Source organism: Esox lucius, chromosome 3 (assembly GCF_011004845.1).
Source record: "Esox lucius isolate fEsoLuc1 chromosome 3, fEsoLuc1.pri, whole genome shotgun sequence".
NCBI classification, from domain to species: Eukaryota; Metazoa; Chordata; class Actinopteri; order Esociformes; family Esocidae; genus Esox; species Esox lucius.
In genome coordinates, this window is record NC_047571.1 from 13,291,524 (window position 1) to 13,313,919 (window position 22,396).

At 41.7% G+C, this 22,396-nt stretch overlaps 2 protein-coding genes across 3 annotated transcripts; both read left to right on the top strand.

The window, feature by feature from the left end:
- Nucleotides 1–3,869: 3,869 nt before the first annotated feature.
- cul1a (cullin 1a) lies at nucleotides 3,870–15,236 on the top strand. Of its 2 annotated transcripts, XM_020045558.2 has the most exons (23): nucleotides 3,870–4,084; nucleotides 7,251–7,447; nucleotides 7,833–8,188; nucleotides 8,492–8,669; nucleotides 8,862–9,029; nucleotides 9,127–9,177; nucleotides 9,284–9,374; nucleotides 9,476–9,639; nucleotides 9,749–9,911; nucleotides 10,866–10,996; nucleotides 11,140–11,247; nucleotides 11,357–11,463; nucleotides 11,687–11,735; nucleotides 11,942–12,073; nucleotides 12,223–12,340; nucleotides 12,503–12,579; nucleotides 12,679–12,810; nucleotides 13,048–13,140; nucleotides 13,304–13,351; nucleotides 13,481–13,563; nucleotides 13,727–13,832; nucleotides 14,146–14,259; nucleotides 14,506–15,236. In XM_020045558.2, exons 3-23 carry the CDS (start codon nucleotides 8,049–8,051, stop codon nucleotides 14,584–14,586), a joined length of 2,334 nt encoding a protein of 777 aa, XP_019901117.1. In that variant the 5' UTR covers nucleotides 3,870–4,084; nucleotides 7,251–7,447; nucleotides 7,833–8,048; the 3' UTR covers nucleotides 14,587–15,236. The 2 variants fall into 2 exon arrangements, with proteins under 2 accessions (XP_019901117.1, XP_010892380.1); XM_010894078.3 differs by lacking the exon at nucleotides 7,251–7,447.
- Nucleotides 15,237–15,825: 589 nt separating this feature from the next.
- On the top strand, nucleotides 15,826–21,947 carry mcm6l (MCM6 minichromosome maintenance deficient 6, like). The gene is made up of 17 exons (XM_010894079.4): nucleotides 15,826–16,000; nucleotides 16,095–16,241; nucleotides 16,326–16,436; nucleotides 16,680–16,929; nucleotides 17,257–17,422; nucleotides 17,535–17,683; nucleotides 17,802–17,952; nucleotides 18,077–18,218; nucleotides 18,495–18,636; nucleotides 18,742–18,849; nucleotides 18,952–19,107; nucleotides 19,213–19,341; nucleotides 19,457–19,618; nucleotides 19,845–19,959; nucleotides 20,053–20,241; nucleotides 21,350–21,486; nucleotides 21,618–21,947. The coding sequence occupies exons 1-17, from the start codon at nucleotides 15,906–15,908 to the stop codon at nucleotides 21,738–21,740; spliced, it is 2,472 nt and encodes an 823-aa protein (XP_010892381.2). The 5' UTR covers nucleotides 15,826–15,905; the 3' UTR covers nucleotides 21,741–21,947.
- Nucleotides 21,948–22,396: the final 449 nt, after the last annotated feature.

The following is a 22,396-nucleotide window of genomic DNA, read 5'->3' on the forward strand; positions in this document are numbered from 1 at the left end:
AGATCCTGGTTCCTCTCTAGGTTTCTATCTAAGTTTCAGCCCCTTTAGGGAGTTTGTCTTAGCAGTTCTGCATCAATACTGTTGTTTTTTGCTCTTTAGGGATTCAGCCTGAGTGTTGTGTACAAGCTTTGACAACTGCTGATGTAAAAAGGCTTTATAAAATTAATTTGATTGATTGATTAAAGTGACAAAATTAGCTTTTTATCCCTATTTCATCATTGCCATTGCCAAAAGTGCATTGATGTCTATGCCAAAACTGAGAGACTAATGCATGCTTTTATCACTAGAGCTTGACTATAGGAATGCTCTTCTGTCTGGTCTCCACTATAGTTTCCCCCCCAAAAAACATTATCCAGTTATTTTAAAAAAAAAATAACACAGCAGGAGTGTGCTAACGAAGCACACATCAGATTTTTGGTTCCAATATCTTTTTATTGAAAACAAACAAGAATTTTACCCAAAAATATAATGGGTGTGTTTAAACAAGTAAAATAAATGGAAAAGGAAACTCTCAGAAAACATCACACCTATTTTAAAGTCCTTTCATTGTCTGCTGGATTGTTTTAGAATTGATTTTTAAATTGCTTTATTGATTTTTAAAGCACTATTTGGCCTTGCAACTGAATACTTCTGACATGCTTTTATGATTTGACCAGTTGGTCCCCTTAGAGCGTCTGGCCCCTAGTTGTTCCAGAGGTCAGTACCACCAAAAGGTTTAGTAAAGCTGCCTTTAGCCATTATGATCCTGGCCTTTGGAACAGCCTAGAGGAGGAACTGAGGGCCTCACATACAAAAAGAAATGTGACGACATATAGGCCATGCATTACCTACAGTTGATTTGTGTCATACTATCTGTTTATTTTGTTTACTTAACCAATTGTATGTATCTTACTTATTTTATTTATTATATTATTCATTCACATCCTTTTTCATTATTGTTTTATAATTTCTAATGCTGTATTGCTATTGTAATTTGTAAAATGTTATCTTTCTCATTTTTTTTCACTTTTTTTTTCATTTGTTTTAAGCCCTTACAAAAGCATTTATTGGCATTAAGGTGCTGAAGTTGGACATATTAATTAATGGATTTATAGGATATAATTTGTTCATCCCTTTATTCCATTTTCCCATTAGGATTTTACCATATGACAAACAGCATCAGCATGCCAGTTACTGCTAGTAAACTATTCATTAATCACCCACATTTCAAAGGTGCCCTGAAAGGTGCCTGAGAGGCACTGCTGCATAACAGGCTGATGTCAAAGCTCCACCCAGGTTAAAGCAACTATGCCCATTCTTCTGCATCATCAATTAAAATACCAAGTGTGTAAAACCAGCTAGCTATGCTAATTTGCTTTAAATTAAAAATAATGTATGTATATTTTAGGCATTTTATCCAAAGTAGCCTCTTAGTAGTATCTTTTTATAACTTTGACTTCTAGGATACATATCAGGATTACTTTATTTATTTTATTTAACTGGTTATTAACCAGGTAAGTCACATGTGAATCAATTCTGATTTTCAGTAATGACCTGGCATTTAAATACTGTAAGATAGGATGAAGGGGGGGGGGGGGGGGGGGGGGGGGGGGGGGGGGGTCAGACAGGTTGAGGTGGTCCTTTGTTGGCCCAAGAATAGGGTTGGCCCAAGAATTGAACCTTGAGGAATACCCACAAACTGCTATTGTCTGTTGATATGAAAAGGAAATACTGACACACTTTAACAGAATGTTGTGCAATTAACATTAGAATGTTGAAAGCTAAGCCATATAATTCCCTTTAAAGGGGCGGTTATGTTTTTGGATTATTAACTTCAGTGATAAAAGCATCAAACTGCACACACAGAGTAAAAAGTGTTAAAATATAATTGTAGATAAAGAATACACGCATCACACCCCACAGAGGCCTTTTTTGAAAAATGTCCATCATAGAACTTAATTGGTTTGCACAGCATCTAACCCAATGCCATGAGACACTACCAAATTATTGCCAAATTGCTATTCCCATTTGTCCTCCTTTTTTACACTATCCCTTTAGTACTGACCATAAGCACACACTGTGCAAACACCCTCATACTCATACGTATGCCACACAAATCACACACGGCAGAGTGTAGCCTGCTGCTACTATTTATTATCTATCCACTGCTACCTCTACCTAACAAAAACCTTAATAATTACCCCAGCTCACTGACTCAGCACTGGCATTCCTTGTATATAGCAAGGCTATTGTTATTCATAGAATTTTTTATTCATTGCTTATAATTCATTATTTTCTTTCGTATCACTGTGTGTGTGCTTCTGTTGTTATTTTCTGACAGCTGTCATGTTATTGGACCATTTTGCCTGACCATAATTGTATAGCAAGGATTCCAGGCAATCAGGTGGCATCTCACCAGCACCAAAAAAATGTGCTAGGTCAAATCCCACAGCTGACTAGGGTGAACACTAGGTCGCTCTTTCCTTGTGCAAAATGAGAAAAAGCTGTCTGAATGACACATTTCTGAGGATTTTATAATTTTATGATGTAAATGAGTATCCATAGATATGTGCATGTTATACTTATATTCAATGTTAGGCTTTTAACTGTTTTAATAAAGCAGAGGACTAGATCAGTATGATGGATTCACATTTGATGATAAGAGCACCAAACCAATACATAAAGTCAATACATTCAAATACATTCAATCCAAAAGGACCAAAGCCGGTTGTTCTGTTACTAGAACAGTAGAACTAGTATAATTGGCATTAACAGGTCCAACGCTGGATTTTAGCTCCTTGTAATGGAATGAACTGGGTAGAGTTACAGTGAAGTCTTTAAATATAAACAGAACATAATTTTAATCAGCTCATAGCAATTACTATTCAAATGTGCCTAGTCATTTTAGAGGTGAAAAGATTAAATGATTATCCCTGTCTTCAGAAAGTATTGATGCTGACATGTTTCTGGGCTCACTCTTACCCCTTTTTGTAAATAATTTAACATCTTCAGCCTAGAAAATATTCTTGCTGTCTCTTATCCTTGTTGCCTTTCCGAATGAATGGTTTCTTAGCAGCAACATGCTGTACAAGGTTACTTTTTGTAAGACATATTTCATGGCTCTTGCAGTCCTACTCTATCATTAGGAAAATATTGTGATATTTTGGGCCTTCTACAATTCAATTTCATACCAGTAATGGTGCCTCTCAATACTGAGTTCTGATCACAGCATCCTGTCAGTGCCTAGTACTTGTCCTGAGTAGGGTGGTTCAAATTGGTTTAGAGACATCCAGGTGGATAAATGGATGTCGGACAGGTTTGCTTTACTTCAATTATCACTCACTAGCAACTCTTTGTGGTTGTTTTGATGCCTGCTAGCTAAATTGTGGTTTTTGGCTAGGTAATGTGTATTTGCTGGTTGATCAGAACATAGGATCAATGTGATAAGAAGCATAACATATTGCATTGGAGGACACAACTTTGACTCTTCCAAACCTGCTGGGGAGTTGGGAAGCTTTGTGCATGCATCCATCTTAAGTAAAACACAGTATTACGTAAGTACACTGAATTATATGGCTAAGCTTAAAATATTCTAAAGTCAATTTTAAAAAATATGGGTGATTTTTAAACAAAAATTTGGTGCTTTCAAATGTGGGGATATTATTTAATGACCTCCTTAAAACCCTATTAAATTAATAATTGCAGGCTTCATAACTCGGCTACACTAATGACATGTTCTGTTGTTGTTGCAAATATTATTATGAATCCGTTTTCAAGCAAACCTTTACTGTTTTACAAATCTAACTATGCCGTGGAACAAAAATGTCCATAATGTCCCACCGAGCGTATCCCGGAACCCTAAATTTCACTCTCAAATTCAATGGAACTTATTTCGGAGAACACATAGTTGGAAAGTGTTGTTTCTATGCACTGCTGCAGCTTTTGTTGTGGCAGTGAAAAGTAAATCATTTAGTTGGAAACGGGAGTATTTTCTAAGGAAATGTCCAAGACTTTACTCCGCGTACACTCGTAATATTTGTATACAAATTGTCACGGTTTTGGTTGATTTGGAGCAAAGAACGAGCACTACTGCTACTAGACGATGGTAAGCTAACCAATCAGCTAGCTAAATAACGGTAGCATAGTAACGTTAGCTTGCTGGTTAAACTGTCCTTTCTCTATATGGAGCTTAGCATAACTTAGCTACATATCACCTGTGAACTTGGATATTATTTTACTACGCATACAGAAACTAAAAGCGCAAAATACTGTTTTGTACAGAGAACTCCGACTGCCTTTCTGTTACAGTAGTATGTATTTAGCTAGCTACATAGTGTAGCTAACAACACTGCCAGGAGCTACCTAGCTGTATTGCCTTTTCATCCACTGCGGTCAGCTAGCGAGTATTGCGCCCGGCATAGGCCTCATTTCTCGCGGTAGCTAACCTACTGTTATTACTAGGCAGGACTAGATCTACGTTGATTAACTAGCTATGATAAAGAACATTTGTCAATCCAGCGTTGCAATGTGTATGGTTATAGACGTTTGTTATACATTATTTAGTTTTTCTATTTAATACAGTAGTTAGCTAGAGCCTAGCAGCAAATGTAATGCTAACATAGATATCTTACCTATTCCAATACAATGCTAGTTGCTAGGGCTGCTTAAGCTGCGTTGGCCACGTTAATTTTACAGGTTTTTGCCATACATAGTATGAATTTGGAAATATTATACTTTGGATGCTTCTCTGGCTACCGCGTGCAGTGAGATCATTTAGAAATATTTGGTATTGTTGTACTTTGGCAACGTTGCAGTATACATTGTTTGGGCTATCAATATTAATAGTTGCACTGTACAGCTGTGACGTTTTTGTATTGGAAATCAAACATTAGCTACATTTCTGTCCAAGGTTATGTTGTCACCAACTATGTGGTAATCACTTTGGACCAGTAGTCATCTCCGTCTTTGATGCCCAATGTCAGACATTTTATTAGTTCAGCTGTCAACTGTATTGTAGCTAGCTACCTTTCCTGCACATATGCCCTTCATCTATTGCACCCACATCCACTTTGAGAGGTTATTCGACCTCTTTCAGTGTGTTTGCAGCTTAATCTGCACCTGTTGCCATGGTTACAGAGGCAACCTTGTCCCTGTGACACGAGGAAGATGATTAGTTGAGCCTTGACTGAAGGAGTAATTATCTTGAACAGGTGGATATTAAACAATTACGCCCACCACTTGGGTTACCATCCCCTATTTGTCATTCATGCTAAATGTGTATAGTTTTCGGCATTCAAGGAGAGTTATATCGAATTATTGGTGACGTGTCCATGGAGAGCATTGTGCATTTTGGTTTTTCAATATGATTTAAAGATATTTTTCTGTTGTATTTTACAGGATAGTTGAGATGGAAAATAGGTTTTCTTGAAGAGCTGTTGGTCAGATTTGAACCCATGGTGCAGCAGTACATGTACAGTCCATTACAAAAGCTTAGACCACTGGATCATTCTAGGCTTCATGTGCTGTATATTTTTATTAACATACAGTATCTCACAAGAGTACACTCACATTTTTGTAAATATGAGTATATCTTTGTGACAACACTGAAGAAATGACACTTTGCCACAATGTAAAGTAGTGAGTGTACAGCTTGTATAACAGTATTCATTTGCTGTCCCCTCAAAATAACACAACACACAGCCATTAATGTCTAAATTGCTGGCAACAAAAGTGAGTACACCCCTAAGTGAAAATGTCCAAATTGGGCCCAAAGTGTAAATATTTTGTGTGGCCAGCCACCATCATTTTCCAGCACTGCCTTAACCCTCTTCGGCATGGGGTTCACCAGAGCTTCACAGGTTACCACTGGAGTCCTCTTCCACTCCTCAATGATGACATCACAGAGCTGGTGGATGTTAGAGACCTTGTGCTCCTCCACCTTCTGTTTGAGAATGCCCCACAGAGGCTCAATAGGGTTTAGGTCTGGAGACATGTTTGGCATCAGCTTCTTTAGCAAGGCAGTGGTCGTCTTGGAGGTGTGTTTGGGGTCGTTATCATGTTGGAATACTGCCCTGCGGCCCAGTCTCCGAAGGGAGGGGATCATTCTCTGCTTCAGTATGTCACAGTACATGTTGGCATTCATGGTTCCCTCAATGAACTGTAGCTCCCCAGGGCCGGCAGCACCCATGCAGCCCCAGGCCATGACACTCCCACCACCACCATGCTTGACTGTAGACACACGTGTCTTTGTACTCCTCACCTGGTTGCTGCCACACATGCTTGACACCATCTGAACCAAATAAGTTTATCTTGTCTCATCAGACCACAGGACATGGTTCCAGTAATCCTTGTCCTTAGTCTGCTTGTCTTCAGCAAACTGTTTGAGGGCATTCTTGTGCATCATCTTTAGAAGAGGTTTCCTTCTGGGACGACAGCCATGCAGACCAATTTGATGCAGTGTGCGGCTTATGGTCTGAGCACTGACAGGCTGACCCCCCACCCCTTCAGCCTCTGCAGCAATGCTGGCAACACTCATATGTCTATTTCCCAAAGACAACTTCTGAATATGACGCTGAGCACGTACACTCAACTTCTTTGGTCGACCATGGCCTGTTCTGAGTGGAACCTGTCCTGTTAAACTGCTGTATGGTCTTGGCCACCGTGCTGCAGCTCCGTTTCAGGGTCTTGGCAATCTTCTTATTGCCTAGGAGATCTTTATGTAGGGCAAAAAAAATAAAAAATCAGATCCTATGAGGTGCCATGTTGAACTTCCAATGACCAGTATGAGGGAGTGTGAGAGGGATAACACCAAATTTAACACACCTGCTCCCCATTCACACCTGAGACCTTGTAACACTAACGAGTCACATGAAACTGGGGAGGGAAAATAGCTAATTGGGCCCAATTTGGACATTTTCACTTAGGGGTGTACTCACTTTTGTTGCCAGCGGTTTAGACATTAATGGCTGTGTGTTGAGGGGACAGCAAATGTACACTGTTATACAAGCTGTACACTCACTACTTTACATTGTAGCAAAGTGTCATTTCTTCGGTGTTGTCACATGAAAACTTATAATCAAATATTTACAAAAATGTGAGGCGTGTACTCACTTTTGTGAGATACTGTATATTATGTATATGTTGTAGTCTTAGTTAATACGTATAAAATATATAATGACAAAGATAGGCCTACATCATTTGATGTCGTAATGGTGCACTCTTTCTTTGATCATGCCTGTTTGTTTTTTTCTTGGACGTTTCTCTGCATTCAGTGTGTTATTCAGTGACACCGATGATCTCTGGAAACCTTTCCGACCCTGCACATGGTAAACAACTGAAGCTGAGGGTTCAGCAGGCCACAGGGTTTAGGTTTCAAACTGAAGGAAAGCCCAATCCAGTCAGCCATATTCCTTCAGCCGGGTAGCTCTGCATTGGGCTGGGCAGACAGATTAATGGACACTGGACTAAGGTAGTTACAGTATTCAAGACCAAGGTCAGACTTTAGGCCTAGCTGCTGGGTCCTGATTAAGGGTAGCTGAACTGGGCAAATCCTGAACAATATACCATACAGTAGAACTGTTGGTGGCAGGGCCTGCTCCAATCAATTTGTTTTGTAGTGCAAAAGCACGACAGTGGGAGCAGGTTTGAAACCTGGTCTGCAAATGATGAGCTAATTAAATGGTTGAGGTTTCCAAGTTATTTTAATTTTACTTGATGTCTGTATAATATTAATGGAATTCCCCAAATTCTATGATGCATTATGATGTTTTGATTACACGCAAGGGCATGTTCTAGCAGACTTATGCAATGTATGTATGCTACATTTAGTGTTTTTGTTGTGCATTTGCTTGCAGGTCTCTTGGCAGAGTGCTCTCTTGATTGCTACTTGAAGGGGGTCTTCCAAGATCGACTGCCACTCTGAAGAGAAGACCCCGCGTGTCTCTGTGTTGGACTGTGGCCTCTCTCATCCCCTTATGGAGGAATAGCTCTTGACGGGTTCAATACAAAACGAAAGAACAAGACGTGACGTAGGGGCAACTGAGAGGAGGGTAACAACAAGCAAAGAGACAATGTCATCCAACCGAAGCCAAAATCCACATGGGCTCAAACAGATTGGCCTGGACCAGATCTGGGATGACCTGCGTGCGGGAATACAACAGGTGTACACCAGACAGAGCATGGCCAAATCACGATACATGGAGCTCTACACGTATCCTTCCATGTAGATAAACAGTATAGCTTTGTACAATATCTGTGTTTATTGAATGTGGCAGCCAGCATATGGCTTCTGTGTCTGGAAAGACACACAAAATGATAAGCACATGCTTAGCAGTGCACATGCTTATCCAAAGTGACTTACAGTAAGTACCGGGCCATTTTCCCCCAGGGACACATTTGGCCCAGTCAGGATTCAATCCAGGACCCTTCCAATTACAAACCTGACCCCCTAACCACTGGGACACTGAAGCCCCTTATTCAGTATTGATGTTGTTTGCGTTAACCTTTCAACCAGACATGTTTACAACTACTGCACCAGTGTACACCAGTCCAATCAGGCCCGTGGGGCAGGCCCCCCGCCATCCAAGCCCTCCAAAAAAGCCCCCACCCCTGGAGGGGCCCAGTTTGTGGGTCTGGAGCTCTACAAGAGACTGAAGGAGTTCCTCAAGAACTATTTGACCAACCTGCTCAAAGTAATCCTCCGTCCTCTGTATCTTAAATGGACCGAGGTTAATGAATCGACAAGATGATAAATCTCCTGGTTAATTCTCCACTAGCTCTTCCAGTAGAGGTTAAAGGATGCATATCCAATGTCCCACCATATTTGCATGCTTATATCAAATGAAATGGCCTTTGCTTCTATCCTCTTTTTCCGTCAACTACAGGATGGAGAAGATCTCATGGATGAGAGTGTATTGAAGTTCTACACACAGCAGTGGGAAGACTACAGATTCTCCAGCAAAGTGCTGAATGGTATCTGTGCCTACCTCAACCGACACTGGGTCCGCCGTGAGTGTGATGAGGGGCGAAAAGGGATCTATGAAATCTACTCCGTAAGACGCCAAATGATACCTGTCTTTGTCTTCACAGAATGTAAAATGTTGGTTTTTACCATTGTGTGAATTTACCCTTTCATTCATCTTTTTTCAGCTCGCTTTGGTGACATGGAGGGAATGCCTTTTCAGACCTCTGAATAAACAAGTAAGTGTCCCCTCAGATCTATTGTTTTTCCCAGTCTCTACTGTAAGTTTTGAAAGTGTGAATTGTTTTGAAGGCTTTTAAACATTTCTTTCCCTCACCAAATAAGGTCACAAATGCTGTATTGAAGCTCATCGAGAAGGAACGTAATGGAGAGACCATTAACACCAGACTTATCAGTGGAGTCGTCCAGTCCTACGGTAGGTCCTGGCATTTTTGGTTGTGTTGCTTTGCCAATATCAAACCGATTATGTCTCTGAAATAATGTGTTGGCTGACAGTGGCGGTTGTTTGTCTTTCAGTTGAGTTGGGTCTCAACGAGGATGATGCCTTTGCCAAAGGACCCACATTGTCGGTCTACAAAGAGTACTTTGAGACACAGTTTTTGGCGGACACCGAGCGCTTCTACACACGAGAGAGCACAGAGTTCCTTCAACAAAACCCTGTCACTGAGTACATGAAGAAGGTGGGCTATCAAACCAGCACTTCAGACCAAATTGTAGCTGCATCCTAGCATTTGATTAGCGCCAAAAAAATGTAATCTCTTTCTGTGTGTCTTCCTGGCTCTTCCTCAGGCGGAGGCACGTCTGTTAGAGGAGCAGCGGAGGGTGCAGGTGTACCTCCACGAGAGCACACAGGATGAGCTGGCCCGCAAGTGCGAGCAGGTGCTTATCGAAAAGCACCTGGAGATCTTCCACACGGAGTTCCAGAACCTTCTGGACGCTGACAAAAATGAAGGTACAAATGCCAGTCCAAATGGCTTATTGTCTTTTTGCCATTTCCAAAGGAAATATCAATTGTACATCAGTATTCAGTATCTTTAGGTCTCACCACAGATATTCAGTGTGGTTCAGATCTGGGCTCCAGCTGTCCTGAAGCCACTCTAGCATTGCTTTGGGCTATTATTGTCTTTTGATCCAGTCTGTGAACCTGATCTAGTGGACACAGTACTTCTTTAAGGCATTCTCTGTCATTTCTGTCCATTTATCCTTCCCTCAATCTTGACCAGTCTCCTAGTCACTGCAATTGAGAAGCATCCCCCTATCATAATGCTCCCACCACCCTGCTTCACTGTAGTTATGGTATTAGCCTGGTGATTAGTGGTACCTTGTTTTCACCAGACATAGGGCTTGTCAGGTAAGCATTTCCTCATCCTCCTGGAGTCCGTTAAGTGCCGTTTGGCTAAGTCCAGGTGGCATGTCTTATGCCTTTTCCAAAAACACTTGATAAATGGAGCTGCAGAGATGGTTGTCCTTCTGGCAGGCTTTCACATCTCTTCAGGTGGTACCTTTATAAAGACGTTTGCCTTTCTAAATGATGTACTGTCAATTGAATTTGTGTGCTCCAGTCAATTTCTAGAGGCATCTTAAGGAAGATCAAATGACAGGATGCATCTGAGCTCAAGTTGGAGTGTCATAGCAAATGGGCTGAGTACTGATGTACATGATATTTCAGTTTTTCATTTTCAACAAAATGGCACTCATTTCAAAAAACATTACAGGGTATTCAGTGTAGAGTAATTTGCAAAGAATGAAAAACAATAAATTCTAAAACACAACAAAAGGTGGTTAAAATGAAGGTGTAAATGCACCCTGAAAACACTGTATATGTACATTCAAGGGTACTATCCATGTCATTTTTGGATGTGTGTTTGTCATTCATTACCATTAATTCTTTCATCTCTCTCTTTAGACCTTGGACGTATGTACAATTTGGTGTCCCGGATCACTGATGGGTTAGGAGAGCTAAAGAAACTCCTGGAGACACACATTTACAACCAGGGCCTGGCTGCTATAGAGAAATGTGGAGAAGCAGCTCTCAATGTAAGAATTAAAGTGCATTTAATAGGAAAATGTACACCTCATCCAAAGGTTCACATCATACGTACTGAAACAACCAGAAACCATCTACCCTCCAGTTCACTTGGGTGATTCTTGACTTTTGTGTGTGTTGTTTTTCACCACAGGATCCCAAAATGTATGTCCAGACCATCTTAGACGTTCACAAGAAGTACAACGCGTTAGTAATGTCAGCATTCAACAATGATGCTGGTTTCGTTGCGGCTCTTGACAAGGTATCTTCACTAACATATTAAACTCTATTTTGTGGCGTAAGCGGTTTGGGGATTTGTCATACGCACTGTTGTTGTTCAGTTTGTACTATGTCTAAAACCTTTTTTCCAGGCATGTGGACGCTTCATCAACAACAATGCTGTGACCAAGATGGTGCAGTCGTCCAGCAAATCCCCAGAGCTGCTAGCTCGATACTGTGACTCTCTGCTGAAGAAGAGGTGGGTATCTCCTTAGTAATTCGGTCAACACACAACTTAGAGCCTCGGTTTGACATTAAAGTGTACTCCCGTCTCACAAGCAGTAGCCTGCACTCTTGTAGGACTATTTTCATTAGTTCTGAAACAGTTCCCATAGGCTTGAGTCATTTGATGTTTGTTGTGCACGTGTTGACATACAAGAGCAGAATGCCTGATTTTAAGTTTGGTTTCTTCTTTTGCACAGTTCCAAGAACCCAGAGGAGGCTGAGCTGGAGGACACATTAAACCAAGTGGTGAGGCTTCTTTCTCTAAAGTACTGTCTGCTACTGCATCCCATTCATCACCTGGGTGCGTGCGGTGGACAGGACATTCATAACTGCCTGCCTTCCATTGCAGATCCAATCTCCTCCTCCTCCTTCAGCCTGGTCTGCTGTTGTTGTTGGTTTCTGGAAGACGTGATCTCGATTGACAACTATCCGTTATGTGTTGTCTTCCCTAGATGGTGGTCTTCAAGTACATAGAGGACAAAGATGTGTTCCAGAAGTTCTATGCCAAGATGCTGGCTAAGCGGTTAGTACATCAGAACAGTGCCAGTGACGATGCCGAAGCAAGTATGATCTCCAAGTTGAAGGTACATTTTTAAATTAACTTCATCAGGTCATTAAGATGTCTTAAATTGAAGTACGGTCTGTAAGATATTCTCTGCTTCCTTGTTGTTGGAGTTGTTTTACCTGGTGGAAGCCTTCTACTATTGCCATGTTTTGCCCTCTTTCCCATTAGCAAGCTTGTGGCTTTGAGTACACCTCCAAACTCCAGCGCATGTTCCAGGACATCGGAGTCAGCAAAGACCTAAATGAACAATTCAAAAAGCACCTCACCAACTCTGAGCCTTTGGACTGTGAGTATATATATTATGTATGTTAGAAAAGATGTTCGATATTCTGGGCTTCATAATGATGACAGAAAGGAGTTTAATCAAAACTGCAAAAACAAAGCCAAGATAACCCGGCTCTGGGTTAACCTAACTAGACTTGCTTATCTGTTTGTGTTTGTATCCCAGTGGACTTCAGCATCCAGGTTCTCAGTTCTGGTTCCTGGCCCTTTCAGCAGTCCTGTACTTTCGCTTTGCCCTCTGAGGTGAGGCCCACCAGGTGTTCCCCTACACATTGGCCCACTTGCCTGACTAAACTTTTTTTACTCACGGTTTGCTGTGTTTTATTCTGTCCACCAATTTAGCTGGAGAGGAGTTACCAGCGGTTCACGGCCTTCTACGCCAGCCGACACAGCGGGCGCAAGCTGACCTGGCTCTACCACCTGTCCAAAGGAGAGCTGGTCACCAACTGCTTCAAGAATAGATACACCCTCCAGGCGAGTGCAACTGATGTGTTTCTGACCAGATGGAGGAGTGGGAATAAATGTAATTTTGTCCTTTCAGACGCCCAAGTTAGGAGTGTTCTTTCACACTGTTGAACAAACAGATGTTTGTCCCACACTGCTTGCTCAGCAAGAAGCAGTAGCACAAACGGAAAGTGTGCCCAGAGCTGACTGGCTCTGTCCTGTGGCGATGAGCGTGTCTGATTCCCCTGTTGCTCGTCCTCCTCCCAGGCCTCCACGTTCCAGATGGCCATCCTACTGCAGTACAACACTGAGGACGTCTACACAGTGCAGCAGCTCACCGACAGCACACAGATCAAGATTGTGAGTCAGGACTCCTCAAAGGGCTCCGCTTACTCTCGTTACACCTTTCTTTAATCAGAAGAGTATAGGCTGTGATGTTCAGATGTAAGCTGAAAACTACAGGCCTCTGTTGTTGTTTTTTTACTCTAAATACATTTTCATCACTTTTCCATCTCCCCCACAGGACATTTTGGTGCAGGTGTTGCAAATCTTGTTGAAGTCTAAGTTGCTGGTAAGTTTTGTGCCTTATATGTAATCAGATAATAGACAGGCAATACTCCGGGGGGGTTACAATTCAGATTTGTCGATTCTTTTTTCACATTTTTGGCCTGTATCTTTGACTTGTGTTGTTTTTGTTCAGGTCCTGGAAGATGAGAATGCAAATGTGGATGAAGTGGAGTTCAAACCAGACACCTTAATAAAACTATTTTTAGGATACAAAAAGTGAGTAATTCCACACACACTAACACCCACATTCTCCATAATAGATCACAAGCCTGCAAATCACAAAAGACAGATATTCCTTCCTACGATGTCCATGTACTGCGATGATGCATGGATTTCATGAACTGCAGCTGAGGGAGGGATTTGATTTGAATGTTTACAGCAAAAAGCTTCGGGTAAACATTAACGTGCCAATGAAGACGGAGCAGAAACAAGAACAGGAAACCACTCACAAGAACATAGAGGAAGACAGGAAACTGTTAATACAGGTACATAGAGCTCACACTCTCAAGCATTCATTCACACAAAACAATTTAATAAATTGACAGACGCAAATTACATTGATGTTTTAATAATCTTGCGGAGTATCCTGTTTTATACTGAGTTACTTAGGGCAACCACACAACCAAGTGATAGTGAAGTAGATATCTGCCTAGTCAGTGCTGGAATGAAGAAAAGGGTGTGGGGAACGTAAGCACACACATTTGTTCTTCGGTGTGGATCTACCCCTCAAGTGTAGACAATTCACACATCATTTTGGTCTGAACCTGCTGTGTTGGCTGTTCCTCTACACTGCTGTAGGCGGCTATCGTGAGAATAATGAAGATGCGGAAAATGCTGAAACATCAGCAGCTCCTGGCAGAGGTTCTAAACCAGCTGTCATCCAGGTTCAAACCCAGAGTCCCCGTCATCAAGGTAAATGATTCATTAGATTAGGTAACATTACACAGCCATTTAAAGTAATACCCCAGAGGATTCCTGGGAACCATAGATTTTAAATGTGTCATCCACCATAATAGGAATGGTCTATTTGTCCTTCAGAAAGGTAACTAATCTATTCCCTGTGTTTTAAAGGAGGGTTCTTCTATAGGTTAATGAAAACCACTTTCTGTATGCACCATCTACCGTGTTAATAATGGGAACGTATGTGGTGTATTTCAGAAATGTATCGACATCCTGATCGAGAAAGAATACCTGGAGCGTGTCGACGGAGAGAAAGACACTTACAGCTACTTGGCTTAAACCTTTTTATTGTTGCCTCCCTCCTTTCTTGTTGTCTCTTGAGTAATTAACATCATTCCTTTTGACATTTGGCCAATGTTGTCAGGAATGCGAGCACAGAAGGAGGAAAAGAAACACAAAAAAAGAAGGAAAAGTATTCAGAATCATCGTCATCAAGGTGGTTGCTAAAGCTGGACTTCCCTTTAAACTCTGAGATTATGGGATAGCTGCTCGCCCAGTGTTTGTTTGAAGATCCCATCTGAACTGCTCAGGATGGACAGATACATTTTGATATGTAAATATGGACAGAGACCTTTACCCCTTTACCTTTATCTTGCAAAGTTAATAACATGACAAAAATCTCAATCAAAACCCTTCACACCGAGGGTTGCATGCTACTGCCTATCTGCATTTAAGAAGCAAAAAGACAATAGATGAGAAGCTATTAAGAAACTGCTGCTTTACGTGGCAGTAGCAAATTAAGAAGGTATGTTTTAAAAAAAGATGAGTGCAATTTTAGCTGCACCCCCAGAAAACGATCTGTGTGTTTGAAAAAAGGCCCATAGGAGTGTAATCTGCATCGTTACCTGCTACCAGAAAACCATTTGTATAGTGTGGTTCACTTTTTTTAAATGTGTGGTCAATAAAAATTAAAGGTTTCTGTATCCCTCTGCTGGTCTTTATTCTTTCAAAGCTGATTTGAACGTTGGGATGAAATGAAACTGAAGTTAATGCTCTGTACTAAGGTCTTAACTGTATTTTTCATTATTGGAAGTGTAGAGCCTTGCCGGAATGAAAAATCACAATGTCACAGACGTTGCCAGTTCTGCTGGTTACTTGACAGGAAATCCACACTCAGACAGCTGTTAAGCATCAGTGATTTGAAATCTAGAGCTTGTCAATATAGACTGAAATTGGATAGGTATTAGAACTGTCGTTTCTACTTTCCTATGGTAAGTTTCCATCAGAATTAACTCAATGTCACTGCAAATATGTCTCAAACTAATAGTCTACTAATGAGATTGGATTTTGTACCCTGTGAGACAACAAAAGGCACCATTTACTTTATAAGGCATCTTAGTGGGTTTGTCTTGCCTTTTTAAACTGATTGTTGTAAATGAATGATTAGGGCAGTGTTTTCCATTTTATTTTGCTTTTTAAGGCAGAATTATTTCAAGTTTATTGTGTTTTTTACTCTGGTGTTGCAGGTGTGGGCGGAGCTAAATAGCAATTTTATTTGTAATGGCACACCTGTGTGCATTTGTGGGCCGTCAGCTTGCAGTTAAACTTGGCCGACAACACTCCCTTGGTAATCAATAGAACTCACATTCTTTTTCTGAATGGAGCCTGTGGCTGACAGGAGTACGGCTGGGGGTTCAGTGAAGGATGATCTGTCGGAAAAATGTCAGAAGTTATTTCTCGAGTTTTTGGAGGAGTAAGTTGTTTATGTATTTTTTGAACTACAGCCCGAGTGTTTGATATCTGTGAAAATCAGTGCATGAACTCACACCCCAACTATGTGCTGGTAGGTTTCAGAACACAAACGGGGAATTGCTGTATCTACCTGATGCTGAGGAACTAATTCGACCAGAGAGAAATACACTGACCGTTAACTTCACCAACATTGAACACTTCAATCAGCAATTAGCTACAACCATTCAGGAGGAGTACTACAGGTAACCTAGGTGCAGATTTGAAAGGCCGAAATCAAATGTTTCCTTTACTATGATGTCATTGTATTAATCTTATGTCATCCACAGGGTATATCCATTCCTTTGCAGAGCTGTTCGCCACTTCGCTCGAGATCATGGAAACATACCAGCGACCAAAGAGTTCTATGTGTCCTTCTCCGACTTTCCAACTAGACAAAAGTAGCTACCTAGCCAGAGTAGATTTCGGTCTTAGGATTTATTTTTCAGTAAAGCTGAGCTGTACAGTTGAAGAGCCTTCTATTTTGTAGACATTAGTGCTCACCACTGACCTTACAGAGCCCCTGCTTCAATTAATCAAATTATTGAGACCAATCTTGTTAAATTGAATATGATACTCCAACCTAATTTCAGAGAGATTATTTAGCTTTTCTTTTTTGTATTTTTTCGGCTGTTCCTCGCCAGGATCCGCGAACTCTCCACAGCCAGAATCGGGTCCTTACTGAGAATCAGTGGCCAAGTGGTAAGGACTCACCCGGTCCATCCCGAACTGGTCAGTGGAACATTCCTGTGTCTGGACTGCCAGTCGGTCATTCAAGATGTGGAGCAGCAGTTTAAATATACCCAGCCCAACATCTGTAAGAACCCGGTCTGTTCCAACCGACGTCGCTTCATGCTGGACACCAACAAGTCCCGTTTTGTGGACTTTCAGAAGGTACAGAGGTTGCCCTGCTTGAGTCCTGCCTGCTGGAGTAATAATTCAGCAAATGTTGAAAAAGTGTTCCACTGTTTAAAGGTTCAAAATTCTCATAACCTTTCATGTAATGTCAATTCAAGTATCTTGAAATTACATGAAACCTGGTGCGAAGTCAGGATTTGTAAGGAAGCCCTTACCTTTTTAAATGCTTTTGCAGGCTTCCAGATTATATTTGGGTTTAGGCTTAGAGGGCCAAGGATAAGTTCGGTTCTTGGGTTTCGAGGTTCTGGGAAATGAGTTGCATTTAATGATAAATGCTTAAACACAGTGTTCTCACGTTCCTAGGTGCGTATCCAGGAGAGCCAGGCGGAGCTGCCCCGTGGCTCCATCCCCCGCAGCGTGGAGGTGATCCTGAGAGCGGAGGCCGTAGAGAGCGCCCAGGCTGGTGACCGCTGTGACTTCACTGGCACGCTGATCGTCGTACCCGATGTTGCCGCGCTGGCTGTGTCCGGTGAGGAGGAACCACTCATCACGGAACTGCTCTCTGAGGCTTAAATCCAGACCTCACCTTGAAAAGAAACAATGCCAGGAACCAATGAGTATGTTTTTGCCTGTATTTTCAGGCACAAGATCAGAGACCAGCAACCGATTTGCTGGGGGAAAACAAGGCTTTGAGGCAGATGGGATTCAGGGACTGAAGGCTTTAGGCGTCCGGGATCTGTCTTACAGACTGGCTTTCCTAGCATGCTATGTGGCCCCGACCAACCCTCGGGTTTGTGTTTCAATTGACAATTTTAATTTAGTCGTATTTAACATCCCTGGAGGTGAACCTATTTTTACAATGGAGAAAGGTCTGAAGACTATAGATGATATTAAAACCTTTTGTGTAGTTTGGCGGTAAAGATCTCCACCATGAAGACCAGACAGCAGAGAGTGTGAAGAACCAGATGACTGTTCAGGAATGGGAGAAGGTCTTTGAGATGAGCCAGGATAAGAACCTTTACCACAACCTTTGCACCAGCCTGTTCCCCACCATCCATGGTACTGAGGGAGTATATTGTCCTATTCACTTGTGAATTCATAAGATGTCACAAATCACAAGGGCACTGTTAATGTCGGTTTTGACAGGCTGTACTTAAAAAGTAAACATTACCCGTTGTCATAGGGAATAACGAGATCAAGCGAGGAATCCTACTGATGCTCTTCGGAGGTGTCGGCAAGACGACCATGGAGGGAACATCTCTGAGGGGGGATATCAATATTTGCATTGTTGGGGACCCCAGTACCTCCAAAAGCCAGTTTTTAAAGTAAACCACCTTTACCTTTTTATTTCTGTGATCTTGGAAATTGAGTATCAAACCTGTTCTTGTTTGTTGCTTCGACAGAAGAATGTAGAGTTGTTTATGCTGCACTGGCAGTGTTGCTGGTCTCTAGATATGTAATTATTCCATGTAACATCCAGAACGTAGCCTGTATAACCTGCTGAAACCAGGAGTGGTATCTGATAAAGATCTAGTATTGGATGCGTGAATGATGTGCGAAGTTGTTGTTGACTTGTCTGAGATAGGACCTATCCCATACAGGCATGTGGAGGAATTTGCTCCGAGGGCCTTGTACACCAGCGGAAAGGCCAGCAGTGCAGCTGGGTTGACCGCGGCTGTGGTGAGAGATGAGGAGTCCAATGAATTTGTGATTGAGGCTGGAGCCCTTATGTTGGCTGATAATGTAAGCACTTAGTTCTTGTATGGACAGTCATGTTGATTCAGTTCAGTCATATGTCCTCTAGGGGGTGCTGTGATGTGACTTTACACTGTTCATCATCCACCGTAGGGTGTATGCTGTATTGATGAGTTTGACAAGATGGACCTGAAGGACCAAGTAGCCATTCATGAAGCCATGGAACAGCAGACCATCTCTATCACCAAGGCTGGAGTGAAGGTGATATGGGCATAGACAAGGAACACACATGACTTCCTGTTTTAATTCGTCAAGTCATGTTACTGCTTCTGTCAGTGGTCTGAGTTTGACTGTTGTGCCTAGGCTACTTTGAATGCTCGCACCTCGATCCTGGCAGCTGCCAACCCGATCGATGGGAGGTACAACCGCTCTAAGTCTCTGAAACAGAACGTCAACATGTCGGCGCCCATCATGTCCAGATTTGACCTCTTCTTCATTTTGATCGATGAGTGCAATGAAGTAAGCGCAAAGTCTGCTGTAAGCCCGGAATTTAATAGAAATGTGGGTTTCAGTACCTTTTTTGAGGCCTTTTTCATTTTCTCCTTTCTCTGCCTGGTTGTCTAGGTGACAGATTATGCCATAGCCAGACGTATTGTAGACCTGCACTTTAGAGACATGGAGTCTGTGGAGCGGGTCTACAACACTGACGAGATCCAGAGATACATACTATTTGCTCGACAGTTTCAACCCAAGGTAATCGTTGCCCTCATGACCTGAGCGTTCCGCCTGTTGGCCTTGTTCATAGTCACGGTTTGGTGTGAACGACCTACTCCTACACACCTCACGCCACCGGTACGGTTCATCCCAGATCACGGCGGAAGCCAAAGAGTTTGTGGTGGACCAGTACAAGCGCCTGCGTCAGAGGGACACCAGCGGCGGTACCAAGTCGGCCTGGCGTATCACGGTCCGACAGCTAGAGAGCATGCTCCGACTGTCTGAGGGAATGGCCAGACTCTACTGCTCAGATGAGGTGCGTCATGCGGATTGCTACATGTATTTGTATAGGACGCGTCCTCTGTACCCCCCGTTTACTGTCTGTCATAGAGTAAACCAGCATCCCTGGCTCTTCAAGTCCAATTGTTTGTTACAGAGGTGGGTGACGTCACTCGTAATCCTGTCTGTCTGAATACTTCATTGACAGTACTGTTTTGTACAGAACCCCACTTCTCAACCATTTGGTTTTTACTTAATCAAAGGTGCATCCCAAACATGTTAAGGAGGCCTTCCGGCTGCTGAATAAATCTGTCATCAGTGTTGACTCCCCAGACATCAACTTTGACCCAGAACAAGATGCCAATGAGGAAATTAATGGTTAAAGTATTCCTTTTCACCTTCCTTTGCAAGCATAATTTGTATTCAAATCAAAACACTTACGCCACAACTTGTCGCCCTTTTGTTCTACAGAGAAGAATGAAATCATGGAGGAAGTGAAGGAGACCACTGGCCAACCTGCAGAGGAGGCTATGGGCACAAACTGTGGGGAAAGCAGACCTAAAAAGACCACTGCTGCCAAGTCTGCCCTTAAGATGACCTTTGCTGAGTACAGGAGAATCTCCAACCTCATCGTTCTGCACATGCAGAAGATTGAAGATGGTAACAGCTTAAACTGAAATATGTGCACCACAGAATAATTGACACCCTAGATAAATATTAATACATATGATTCCAACCTTTAATTTAATTAAAATTGTTCAAAGAAAATACCATTCAAAATCAAGCGTGCCACAATTTGCACCCTTACATGAAGTGCTTTGTGCACTACCACACCCGTCCCTGCAAACAGATCTGAGGCGTGTTTTGGGTGAGACCAGGACACAGGAAGGAGATCATTCCTACATACAGAAACTCTTCAGATCCTTGTTCCTTGCTTGTGGACTCTTTGCTCCTGCTCACCCCCACATGTTTTCAATTGGATCCATGTCAGGGGACTGATAGCCATTGCAAAAGCAAGAGTGTATTGTCAGTGAAAATGTTTTGTCTGGATTTGGTGGTATTGTATTGACTGGAAGATCCAAAAACGACCCAGTTGTAGCCTCCTGGCAGACAAATATTTTTGTCTTAAGTGTCCTGGTACTTTGAGTCAAGCTTACCAAAAAGCTCAATTTTAGTCTCACCAGGCCATAGAGCCTGGTTCCAATCTTAGTGACTCTAAGATGTTTTTCGGCTTGTGCGGTTCTATATTTGTGATCCTTTAGAATTTCTCTTTTGCCATTTAAACCATCCATCTCATTGTGTGTGGAGGTAAAAAAAAGACGTCCTCTTCCAGGCAGGTTTGAGAAGGTCAACAGCTTTGTCTCCGTTCAGTTGTTCAGGCCTTTCCCATATTGATGGACGACTAAGGGAGTTTAGCCTTTGTGCCACCTCATTATTGTACCCCAGGGAAAAAGCATGGCATGAATGATCACCTATGATTTCCCAAAGACTGAATTTAAAATGTAAAATCTGAATATATATGAATTAGATTTTGTTCACAAGATTCTCTAGGAGTGCCAATAAATTGTGAGAAAAGAGAATAAAAACACAATGGTTCAATTAATGATTGAGTGTAAGATCAAGCTGATGAGCAATGATTACGGTTTCACAGCCTTTCTTATTCACATTTTCCTAGAATGCTAATAATTCTGGACGGCACTGTAGGCTTTCTAAAGTACTTATTTATATAGTCTAAAGTAATCAACTCTTGACTGTTTCCATTTTACAGTTGATGAGTCTTCACTGAAGAAGAGTGAACTGATTAACTGGTACCTGAAAGAGATGGAGAGTGAGATCGAGTCCGAAGCTGAGCTGGTTGCCAATAAGAACGTAATTGAGAAAGTGCTCCACAGACTAATTAATTATGTAAGTAAAGCAGTGGAAAAACAAGCTGCACTAAGACCATCTGAAATATTTGACTCTTAAGATCAAATGTACATGTTTTTGAACAAAACTGTGAAATTTGTCAAGTTGAAACATGCTGTTGTTTATTTCAGGACCACATCATTATAGAGTTGACAAAGACTGGTCTGAAGAAGGTTTGTGATGAAGGAGAGGAACCTGTGATGGAGGTTGACCCCTTCTTAGTGGTCAACCCCAATTACACTCTGGAAGACTAGGTTTCATGTCCATGGCTATAATCAGCTGAAAGGAATTAAGTCATTGGATTTTCATCGGTCCCATTTGTAAGGAATATGATTTGCAGCTATAGTGGCGTCTACTTGTCCGAACTTGAAATGGTTTCAACTCTTAATGCCCTGTGAAATGGAACACTTGTCATACTATTTGTACCCTATGCATTTCATTAAATATATATTTTTGCAGTATTGTTCAGAACTGCTCATTAGCGTGCTTTCACCGGTCATTGCACTTGTGCTTCAGAAGTCAGTGGGATCAGAGTTAAATGAGGGGACTGTTGATTGGCAGGAATATTAGCATTTTGTTTGATTTATTCTAAAGAATAACTGAAATTCTGACTTTTTACATACTGAAAGATTGATAAATCTTTCAGTATCTTATCACTGAAAGCTTTATGGAAAAAATTATTAGAAAACCTTTCTATATTTAGAACCTACTCAGGAGAAATGTGTGCAGTGAAAGCATGCATATGCTAAATTTGCTTAAACAACTTGATCTTGTCAATGCAATAAAATGGCATTATGATTTACTTCAGCTTTGATGGACATAAAACCCATTGTTAGGTATAGTTTCTGCTGTTTAACAGAAGAGTACATTTACATGTGCTACAGTAGCATACCAGTACCACAACTAACAC